General features: G+C 37.4%; 1 protein-coding gene across 3 annotated transcripts in view; it reads right to left on the bottom strand.

The window, feature by feature from the left end:
• Positions 1–12,458, bottom strand: part of LOC134349656 (protein furry homolog) — a 293,846-nt gene that overhangs the window by 257,105 nt on the left and 24,283 nt on the right. For 2 of the 3 annotated variants that reach the window (XM_063054282.1, XM_063054284.1), the window contains exon 1: positions 4,675–5,377. The exons of the other annotated variant lie outside the window; for it this stretch is intronic. In XM_063054282.1, the coding sequence (XP_062910352.1) occupies positions 4,675–4,744 (70 nt within the window). In that variant the 5' untranslated portion in view covers positions 4,745–5,377. Of the gene's footprint in view, positions 1–4,674; positions 5,378–12,458 lie in introns of those variants that run through there. 3 annotated transcript variants of the gene reach the window in all.

Genomic DNA, 12,458 nt, shown 5'->3' with positions numbered 1-12,458 from the left:
GAAATAGTTTCAGAACATAACCACTGTGGTTGTAGTGGAATGTACAGGAGACAAATTGGCTGCAATTTGAGGAAAGAGGTAATCCTCTGCTATTTAGATATCTGGCAATGCCATTGGTCTACAAGAGCTGTTATTTTTATACAACTTTGGAGGAAGATCAAAGAGAAAATCTGATAACTGACCCAATGACTGTCAGTCATGGATGGGACAGTGGAGGAGGAGGCCAACGGTAAGACTAATCCCCTGTTAAATTGCTGGGTGACAAAGTTAGCAGGTGAGTGGGTTGAAAACTTCTCATAAGCAGATTACCTTGATGGCCCTTACTCCGGTTACCTAGGAAAACTTAACAGGCACCAGAAGGATTGATTACAATGAGTTAAGATTAGATGACAGGAGAATAGTAAAAGGTCAAAGTAGAGATTTGGTAGAAGACATGGAAATACAAGTGGTCTGCAGCAGCAGCCAAAATGTATATGCACATAGGTGGGGTACAAAAATGACCAAGTTACATGATAAGGCCATAATAATCATTGAGGAAGGTTAAGAGCTGTTATTAGGATACGGTATTGCAATACAAATACTTTTACAAGAAATGAGAATTAGGAAGGACTCCCATGGTGGGACTCCCAACTCCCAACGTATTGTCAGTAGGGTGCATCGACAAACCAATCTCAAAGTTTAGTAAGCAGTTTGGGAAAAAGTATGCAGACCAAGAGGCATTTTGAAAAATAGTGCATCAAAAAGAACACAAATGGCAGGAGGCATTTCCTTTAGATTTAGGATACAGAAGAAATAAAACCCAGTTGTATTGAAGAAAAAGAAAACTGAAACAAATTGAGGTAATCACAGAGTTCAGCACAGCACTATGGAACCTAAGCCAGGAACAAAACCTTGTCTAAAGATGAAGAACCAGTTTCCCAGACAGAAGCATAACAGAACAGCTGGGCTGTAAGAGTCCATCCCTTTGCATAAAGTTTAATATTTATGTCCACAGAAGTTTAGGAATTTGAAATCCAGATCTAGTGTGTACATTAAACCCACAAATGAGCAAAGACACAGCAGTTCAGTCAGACTGTGTTGAAGGAATCTATGAGTTGGAAAGTCAAATTTCAGCAGACGAACTGCAATATGATAGGCAAACTTTTACTTAATGTAATGAAAGAGGGCAATATATAGAACTGTAAATTAAGAACATTTTAACAGGTATTAACCAACTGATACAGGACAACATTATAATTGTGCTAATATATTGAAATTATATTGTTCAGCAAATAATGTAAGCTCTAGAATTATACTGTTAAATGTTTCTAATACATTTCAGGTCATATTTTACATAATTTATGCAATTATTTTGGACTTGAAATTCATTTTTTATTACGCTTTGAATAAACCTTGTATAAATAAGTATGCTGTATAAGCGGCGAAACAGCTATTATGAGACTTCTCCATTGTAAATAAAATATAACCAATGATAAATAAATTTTCAAATGAGCCTGAATTGCTTAGAAAGTTGATCAAAAACTGGTTGAACTATAACTAGCTGAAAATAGGATGAAGAACATGCTTGCTAAAAGACATTCAGACAGTTACAAAGATAGGAAAGGTTTAGAGGAATATGGGGCAAATGCAGGCAAATGGGACTTGCTGGAGCTGTTCGGGAGGGTTTAAACTAATTTGGAAAGGGATGGGAATCAGAGTGATAGAGCTGAGAATGGGGCGGTTGGTTTACAAGCAGATGCAGTGTGCAGTGAGACTGTTCGGCAGATAGGCAGTAATACAGTCAGTGGAATAAGTTGCAGTGTAACATGGGGACAAAAATCGAAAAGGATGACAAATACAGGACAGAAGGTGTTATATCTGAATGCACACAGTAGATGATTTTGTAGTGCAGTTAGAGATTGGTAGGTGTGATGTTGTGGGCATCTCTGAGTCATGGCTGAAAGGAGATTAAAGTAGAGAGCTTAATATCCAAGGATACATATTGTATCAAAAGGACATGCAGGGAGGCAGAGAGGGTGGCATGGCTCAGTTGGTGTAAAATTAAATCCTTGGATGTGACATAGGATTGTAACATGTTGAACCCTTATGGATAGAGTTAAGAAACTGCAAGGATAAAAAGACCCATGGGAGTTAGATACAGGCCACATATAGCCAGGATGTGGGGTACAAATTACAACGGGAGATAGAAAAGGCATTTCAAAAGGATAATGTACAATTGTCATGGAGGATTTCAATATACATATAGTTTGGGAAAGTCAGGTTGATGCTGGATCACAAGAGAGAGAATTTGTCTAGGACCAGAAGGTAGAGCCTCAGAATAGAGGGGCATCCATTGAGAATGGAGAGGAGGAAGAATTTCTTCAGGCAGAGGGGTTTGGCTCTGTGGAATTCATTGCCACCAGCATCTGTGGAGGCCAGGCAACTGGTGGAGGTTGATAGGTTCTTGACTAGTCAACTCTTGAAAGGTTGCAGGGAGAAGGCAGGAGAATGGGGCTGAGAGGGAAAGTGGATCAGCCACGATGAAATGGCAGAGCAGACTTGATGAGCTGAATGGCCTAATTCTGCTTCTATGTCTTATGGTTGTATGGTCTTAGTTGGATACCTTGGTTAGTATGGATGCGTTGAACTGAGGGCCTGTTTCTATGCTGTATAATTCTACATTTCTCTGATCAATAGTACAGAAGCAATGGATATTCTATCAATATTTGTCATCTTTAACACCAGGAAGAAGCTTCACAAACAGATAGCCAAATCTAAATATGGATTTTTGCAGAAAACTGAAATGACATTGTGCTACTTATATCCCAGCAGGACTTTTTAAGTAACACATGTTTTTTTCCCAATGGAATGTCACTAATTTTCTTTTTTTCATTGAATGAATCTCTTCATTTTTTTTCTTAGTCGCTATTGAGGTGCTTTGAGCTAGTTGCTAAGAGATGCACATAGATGATTTTCTATTCCTTCCTTCCCATTGGGAGATACCTTGCCTGTGCACAGTACCTCCTCACAGTAGCATTGATGAAATCCTAAAGTTAACATAGTAGGCCATTGAAAGTGAATACAACCTTCATGCACTTTACACACTGGATCACTGTATCACATTTCCAACTGCATTTGCACACTTCAACTGGTGAATGCAAAAGTTATGCATTGAGATCATACCATGTCATATTAAAAAAGTTAAAAAATCTTTCAAATGGAAAGCTCTGCTGAAAATAAGGTTATGTATTTACATGTGCTAATTGCCCAAATAATAATTTGAAACTTTTTTCCTCAAATATATCAAAAATTGTTTGTTACTGTAATTCCATAGCATAATATTTTGATTACATCTTGGAAAATTTTATTTCCAACTTTTTCTTCATAATTTTTTCCAATGAAACCTGCAGACATACCTTAACAATCTCAATGTATGCCTCACAAACAGAAATTACAAATAATCCTAATAATTGAAAGATCTTCTCTTGAAATGATCAAATATCTCAAGAAAGTAACACATTTACTTCTATTCAAAGAAAATCACAGCAATGACTTTGAATGAAAAGATCCAGATAAAATTTGCATGAAGACTTCAATAAATGTAAGATCCTTTCAAATGAAATGTTTCTAGTTTAATGTTAACAATTGTCTGTCTATAAATTTAGATGTGAAAAATTAAAGATCACCAACAATGCAGGCACAGTTCTGTCATGACCTTAAAATAGATTTATACACAAGCAAATTAAAAGTGTCCAAATATAATTGCATGGACTCAAAAAAGCACAGCATATTTACATAAATATCTTTAACTGCTCTGTTAGTTTATATTATCAGTTTAAACTTTCAGCACAGTATCTCTCAATTGCACAACACATTAAAAACATTTGAAGGACACAAACATGACACAGGCCTGTTAGAATGTAAACAATTCAAAAATCAGGGTCCAGAGGTAAAATATACCTACTAAACTGGAATATTTCAAACCAAAGCCTGTTTTGAATTTATTGGATAATTGGGTATTACAGGTTATATAAACATGTACGAAAATAGCTGAATCTGTAGCAAATGTATTTACCCTATCTAAAACATCCATCTTTATTGTTTTTTCTAAATAATCAGACATACCTATTATACATGTTTTGAATTAATTTCTAAATTTAAAATAAATATGCAGGGTATACTTCAGCGTTCCTATTACCACACCTATGGAATATAAAAATGTATCAAAAACCAAAGTAAAAAAAAGGCATCTGAAACGTCATGTTGTATTCAATTCGGATGTTAATGATAACATCTTTGTACTTAACTGTTACTTCCCAAAAGCTACAGAGTTCTAAAAAGCAATTATAAAAACTAGCATGGAATTGTACCACCCTTCTGCCTTTTTTAAAAAAACACGTTTTGTTTATGAAAACTGAACATAAGCAGGAAATGCTATTCTCGAATGGATTGTATTTGTAGGCCTGAAGGGAACTTAATTAAAGAATTCAATCTGAACAAATTTAGCTTAATTCTATTACTGTAGTTGCACGTAATGTGTTATATACAATCTGCGCAATTTGATTTCAAATGCTAGCCGAGAAAACAAAAGAAAACAGATTTTTTGTATCAACGGTATATACATATAAACAAAATTCATTATTCATTATAAATTACTGTACCTAACAGAACAAACTGTGGTCGTTGTTTACTTACTATTACTCCAGGATTTCAGCAATGACTTGATGCTGATCTCAAAGAAGCCTGAATCCTGCTGGCTGGCCATATCGGTAGTATACAAAGAAGCCACTGTGATCCTAAACGCAATGGCAAGTACTGTGCACAATCAGTAATGCAAACACTAAATCAGAAGACAAGAGATCTCTATATTGACTCTTATTCTTGTTCTCGACAGTTCTTTTAAAAAGAGGATATAATGTTTTTAATTGATCTCGTGGTGCCTTGTGTACCTTCTATCTTCTCGGTATTCTGTCTGCCAATGGTCGACATTTATCGGAGGACTGAAAAGATGTTGAGGTCTGCTGTCTTTCAACATGCATTCTTTGTATATTTGCTCAAAGAAATTGCTAGACAAATGCTATTAGAATGGGTCCTTCAATAATGTTTGAGGTGTCCTGTTCATTGCTTTTCTGTCTGACAGACTTAGATCTATGCATAAAAGAGAATAGCGCTATACTGTACAGTTTCCCTGAATGTACGCGCCTCCTCACGCAAGCACAGCACTGCCTGAGAACCACAGTAAGAAGCCAGTTAAAGCTTTTTTTTTAAAGTCACGGCAATTTAACCGGTTGTTTTTCCTCAAATGAGAAGTCGATGAACATTTGACAGATGCAGCGGTGTAATCTTTCCTTCAAACAGTATGCAGTGAAATACATTAAGTCGCATCAGGCTGCAGTAAAATAGAACTGCACCCATATATCCAGTTGCAATGACGTTAAAAAACCTATTGGTCAACCCACTCCCAGGGGAGTGAGCGTGCGTATCAGCCCAGCTCCACGTTCAGCCTGGCTTTTTGTTTCCAGTCTGCCTCTACGATAATTCGGGTTTATTAAAAAATTATGGCCAGCTGACCATTGCTGGATGCAACAGTAATCAAATATATAAATGTTGGATAGATGGATTACTTTTTATTCTTTGGTTATAAAACTTGACTCATTTAAATGGAATAACAACATCTTATCTCAAATTAATAAATAATCTTCACCGCCACGGAGTCAATTTAATTAGAGCGCTTACTACAGTCACAAAAGGCACACTGCGACAGCACCACGGTCGTCTGTTTATAATAATGCATTTTTCAGAATGTATGATACAGGTTATTGCACTTTCTCCTTTAGATGACAACATCTCTCATTTTAATAGGCCATATGATGATACCAAAATAACAAAATTATGTGTATATGTTCATGTGTAAACCATACAGGAACTTCACAGCAGGGGCAGGTATGCAGTTAAATGCAAAAGTTGAGGCCTAGGTTATGTCATTGTACAAATAAAGGCAAAAGACAATTGTGTCCCTCACCAATGAATGATATACATTGAATGTACATTGGATCAGTTTGAAAGATGCAGTTCCTCAAAACATCAGTCTCATCTCAGAGAATAAGGACTATGCTGCTCTGAAAAGAAGAGCACAGAGAAATAAGCCTAAAGGCAAACTATGCAAATGAACTTCGGATTATGGGAGAATGAGTGGCAGTGGCAAAGAGAAAAGAGGAAGCCGTGTACTGTACCTGAGACAAAAATGAATGGAAAAACTAAGTAATGGCATGGACAACACATTACACAGGGCTAAATTACAGACAGCTTGCTACTAATATTTTGTTACATTGTTAAGCATTTGGAGTTTGCATATGTTATAGCTAAGCAAATTAGGTAACATTAAAAGTGAAAATAATTTTAAAATAATTATGTTTATAACACAAATAATAAGTTGTAGCCAAACAGGTACAATAGGTGATAATTGGTGAAGGACAAGACAGGTCTAAACAAACTCATCAGCAATAAAATGTCTTAACAATACTTTATACTTCTCAATCAGAAGGGACAGTTTACTTCAGACTTACATTTTATCTTAGAGAAGCACAATTAGGGTTGGACTTGTATTATCAGAACTGACAAAATAAAGCAAAGCTAAGTGAGACAGAAATTGAAGACTGTAGGAACTAATCTTTTCCAGTAAGTACAATGTACTTCGACTTGTCTGCATATGGGTAAAGTCTGAAGGCTAACCAGGTAATGATTATAAGGTTAACTTAGAGCTCTAAAGAGAGGAACGGAGGAATTGTAATGCAGCAATTTTAGGCAATTTAGTAATTATGGGAGCAAATAGCATCATTTATAGACAGGACAGAGAATCCTGCATAGTCTGTTGCCAGCCTAACACCAGGGTAATGGATAGAAAACAGAACATAGAACAGTATAGCACAGTATTGGCCCTTCAGCCCAGGATGTCCTTTAACTTTCTCCAAGATCAATCTAACACTCCCCCCCCCCCGCCCATTAGACAGAAGAGCAGAATTAGGCCACTAGGCACATCATATCTGCTCTGGCACGAAATCATGGATGACTTATTTACCTTCTCAACTTCTGTTCTCTTGCCTTCTCCCCACAACTATTGGCACCCTTTCTAATCAAGAACCTATCAACCTCCGCTTTAAATATACCCAATTATTTGGTCTCCATGGCTGGCCATAGCCAAGTCGTTGGGTATATTACACAGATTCACCACCTTCTGGCACTCCTCCTCATCATTGTTCTTAAGGGATGTCCTTGTATTCTGAAATATCCTCTTCACATCCACTCTGGGCCTTTCAATATTTGATATATTTCAGTGAGATTCCTCCCCATTCTTCTAAACTCTAGTGAGTACAGGTTCAGAACCATCAAATGCTCCTCATACATTAACCCTTTCATTCTTAGGATCATTCTTTTGAATTTCCTCCGGTTTCTCTCCAATGCCAGTACCTCATTTCTCAGATATGGGGTCAAAGCTATTCACAATACTCCAAGAGCAGTCTGACTAATGCCTTATAAAGTCTCAGCATTACATTCTTGCTTTTATATTCTAGTCTTCTCAAAATGAACACTAGCAATGCATTTGCCTTCCTTACTACCCACTCAATCTGCAAGGGAATCCTGCACTAGGACTCCCAAGTCCCTTTGCACCTCTCATTTCTAAATTTGAACATTGTTTAGAAAATAATCTATGCCTTTACTCTTTCTGCCAAAGTACCATACACTTTCCTACACTGTATTCTATCTGCCACTTCTTTGTTCATTCTCCTAATCTGTCCAGGTCCTTCTACAGATTCCCTGTTACCTCAACATTACCTGCCCCTCCATCTATCTTAGTATCATCTGCAAACTTGGCTACAAAGCTATCAACTCCATCATTCAAATCACTGACATATAATCAGAACCAGGTTTAATATCACTGGCATATATTGTGAAATTTGTTAACTTAGCAGCAGTGGTACAATGCAATATGCGATAATATAGAAAAAATAAGTAAATCAATTACATTAAGTATGTATATGTATATTAAATAGCTAAATTTAAAATGGTGCAAAACAAAAATAATACAGTATATAAAAAAGTGGGGTTGTATTCATGGGTTCAATGTCCATTTAGGAATTGGATGATAGAGGGGAAGAAACTGTTCCCGACAGTAACAATGAAAAGAGGGCATACCCTGAGTGACGGGGATCCTTAATAATTGATGCTGCTTTTCTGAGGCACCACTCCTTGAAGATATCTTGGATACAACAGAGGTTAATACCCAATATGGAGCTGACTGATTTTACAGCTTTCTGTAGCTTCTTTTGATCCTGTGCAGTAGCCAGCGTCCCACCCCCCTACATGACAGTGATTCAGCCAGTTAGAATGCTCTCCATGGTACATCTGTAAAAGTTTTCAAAAGTTTTAGGTGACAAACCAAACTTCCTTAAACTCCTAATGAAACATAGCCACTGTCTTGCCTTCTTTATAGCTGCATCGATATTTTGGGACAAGGTTAGATGCTTAGAGATCTTGACACTTCAAATTACTCACTCTCTCCACTTCTGATCCCTCTATGAGGATAGGCTTGTGTTCCCTCGTCTTACCCTTCCTGAAGTCCACAATCAGCTCTTTGGTCTTACTGACATTGAACGCAAGGTTGTTGCTGCGGCACCCTCCACTAGCTGGTATATCTCACTCCTGCTCCTGTACGCCCTCTTGTCTCCATCTGAGATTCAGCCAATAATGGTTGTATCATTAGCAAATTTATAGATGGAATTTGAGCTATACTTAGCCACACAGTCATAGGTATAGAGAGAGTAGAGCAGTGGGCTAAGCACACACACCTGAGGCGTGCCTGCATTGATCATTAGTGAGGAGGAAATATCATTACCAATCCACACAGATTGTGGTCTTCTGGTTAGGAAATCGAGGATCCAATTGCAGAGGGAGGTACAGAGGCCCAGGTTCTGCAGCTTATCGATCAGGACTGAGGGAATGATAGTGTTAAATGCTGAGCTATAGTCAACGAACAGTATCCTGACATAGGTGTTTGTATTGTCCAGGTGATCTATGTGAAGGGCCATTGAGATTGCATCTGCCATAGACCTATTGTGGCGATTGGGAACTTGCTGTGGGTCCAGGTCTTTGTTGTGGCAGGAGTTGATTCTAGCCATGACCAACCTCTCAAAGCATTTCATCACTATAGATGTGAGTGCTACTGGACAACAGTCATTAAGGCAGCTCACACTTCTCTTCTTGGGCATGGTATATGTGTTGCCCTTTTGAAGCAATATGAAAAGAACACTAGTCACCACCATCCAAACATGATAGCCCCCTTTTAATCACACTCTTTGCCTCCTGCCAATCAACTAATCTTTTGTACATACTAGTACGATATGGCCCTCTAATTTTCTTTAATCCATGCACTTATCTAAGGGACTCTTAAAACATCTCTAGTGTATCTGCCTTACCCCCACTCCTACCAGCATGCTCCATGTACCCACCACTCTCTCGGGAAAAAAATCTACCTCTGACATCTCCCCATATACTCTCCTCCAATCACCTTGAAATTAATAAAATGTTGGATCATTCAAACATGCTTGTAAAGATATCTGAGGGATAGAATAAAGAGAAGAAAGATTCAATTGCTTAAGACCAATAGCATAGGAATGAATAATCAAGAATACTAATATGAAAGTTTAAAGATCAAGGCCGAAGAATTATGCTCAATTGATCACTATATGAATTATATGCCTTTCAATACACACAAGTAAGCAGATTAAAGGAAAGGCCACTTGACTGAAAAGTGCCGAGGAATAAGCACCAGTCATGGGATGGAAAGAATCAAAGCCTTTGGGACAAGTCCACCTGAATTTGGCTGCATCGAAGGTCTTAGCAGAAAAGAGTTTAGAAGGAAGACTTGGGTGGAAAAGGCAATAAAAATAATAGTTTTAGGACAAAGGGAAATTAGTAGAGTATCAGTGAAAACAATGATCTGATACTATAAGAAGGTAAAGATAAAACTAGAATAAAACCAGGAGTTTGGGAAGTAAGAGGTCTGAACAAAACATTCGAGCAAGAGCATACATTAATGCGTGCAGATAAAAAATCCATCCTTTTACAAATGCAGGCATGCGATGGATAAATTGAATAAATTACAGGTGTAATTTAACTTGAAAGATAAGGCATGATTGCTGTTAGTGAGACATGGTTGCCAAATCTGGAACTCAACATACCAGGCAATATAGAAAGGAAAGGAAGAAAGACAATCGAGGGACAAAAGTCTCTAAGTATTTATTTCAATGCTGACTTTATGGTTAAATGGATTTAAGATTAGTATGGGAGTGGAATATATGCTCTTTCATGGCAGTTTTGAGGTCAGAGAGTCTATCAATGCAGGATTAGATAAGCATGTAATGACGGCAGAGAAGTTTTAATATTTAAGCAGTCACATAATTGGCATAAACATACCAGCATATAACAGAAAGATTCTGCATTTCTTGAGCATGTTCAGAATAGATTTTTGTAACAAGGTTTAATGGATCAACAAGGAAGCAAGCCATATTTGATTTTGCAGTGAGTTGTTTTGTAAAGTTTATTACAGGTGCATGAAAACTCATCTAAAATTAATCATAAAGTTATTCATTTTATTGTATTTGACAGAGGGAAATTTTAAACAGCTATGAGGATTCTAGATTTAGGTAAAGCTGACTTCAAAAAGTCCTGAGTGAAATGGACAAATCTGTCAGCTTCCAAAATGATAACAGGGGCAGGTATTAAGGGTGTGTTAAGGCGTTACTTTGAAGAAATAACAAGCAGGATAGACAGAAGAGAACCGTTGATGTGGTATACTTGGACTTTCAGAAGGCCTTTGACAAGTTTGCTTAAAAAGTTACAAGTCATGGTTTTACAGGAAAGATTCTAGCTTGGATAAAGCAGTGGCTGATTAGCAAGAGGTAAAGAGTGGGAATAAAGGGAGCCTCTTCTGGTTGGCTGCTGGTGACTAGTGGTGTTCCACAGGGGCCCACTTTTTTTTTAACTTTCTCTGTCAATGATTTGGATGACAATCCTGATGAAGGGTCTCAGTCTGAAATATTGACTATACTCTTTTCCATAGATGCTGCCTGCTAAGTTCCTCCAGCATCTTGTGTGTGTTGCTTGGATTTCCAGTATCTGCAGATTTTCTCTTGTGGATGACGGAATTGATGGCTTTGTTGCAACACTTGCAGAAGATACAAAGATAGGTGGAGGGCCAGGTAGTTTTGAGGAAGTAGAGTGGCCACAGAAGGACTTAAGACAGATTAGACAGATGGGCAAAATGGTGGCAGATGGAATACAGTGTCGGGAAAAGTATGGTTATGCACTTTGGTAGAAGAAATGAAAGTGCTGACTATTTTCTAAATGGAGAGAAAATACCAAAATTTGAGGTGCCAAGAGACTTGGGAGTACTTGTGCAAGATTCCCTAAAGGTTAATTTGCAGGCTGAGTCTGTGGTGAGGAAGGCAAATGTAATGTTAGCATTCATTTCAAGAGGACTACATTATAAGAGCAAGGATGTAATGTTGAGCACTGGTGAGGCCTTACTTGGAGTATTGTGAGCAGTTTTGGGCCCCTTATCTTAGAAATGATGTGCTGAAACTGGAGAGAGTTCAAAGGAGGTTCACAAAAATAACTCCAGGATTGAACAGCTTATCATATGAAGAGCATTTGATAGCTTTGGGCCCTACATATATTTTAGATTTGATAATTAACCTCAATCCATGTCAGAAAGGTGCATCGGCTATGATTTATAATATTATTATGAAACTTAGGAAAGCTCCATTTGATAAGATTAGGGTAGATTGGGAACAGGAATTGGGGCTTACCATCTCTGTGGATGATTGGGGGCAGATTTTACAATTAGTTAATACTTCCTCTATTTGTGCTAAACATTCCCTAATTCAATTTAAAGTGGTTCATAGAGCACATATGTCCAAAGATAAGTTAGCGCGTTTTTACTCGCATATTAACCCTTTCTGTGATAGATGTTCGGGGCAGATAGCCTCTTTAACTCATATGTTTTGGTCTTGCCCTACTTTGGAAACTTTTTGGAGAGATATTTTTAATATTATTTCTAAGGTATTAAATATAGATATCTCTCCTCACCCTATTACTGCTATCTTTGGACTACCTAAAATTTCTAGTAATCTTTCCCCTTCAGCCCGTAGAATGATTGCATTTCTTACTTTAATGGCGAAAAGATGTATTTTACAACATTGGAAAGAGCTTAATGCTCCAACTACCTTTTTTTGGTTTTCTCAGACGATTTTATGTTTGAATTTGGAGAAAATTAGAAGTAACCTTTATGATTCTTCATTTAAATTTGAACAGATTTGGGGACCTTTTATTCGATATTTTCATTTAATGTAATATTTACCCTTCTTGTTTTTTTTTTCACTGTTTTTAATGGAGGTCGGGATTGAGGACGTGATTTTAAG

The sequence above is a fragment of the Mobula hypostoma genome, chromosome 7 (assembly GCF_963921235.1).
Source record: "Mobula hypostoma chromosome 7, sMobHyp1.1, whole genome shotgun sequence".
Lineage (NCBI taxonomy): Eukaryota > Metazoa > Chordata > Chondrichthyes > Myliobatiformes > Myliobatidae > Mobula > Mobula hypostoma.
Note: the sequence above shows the minus strand (reverse complement) of the source record. Positions and strands in the feature narration are given on the sequence as shown.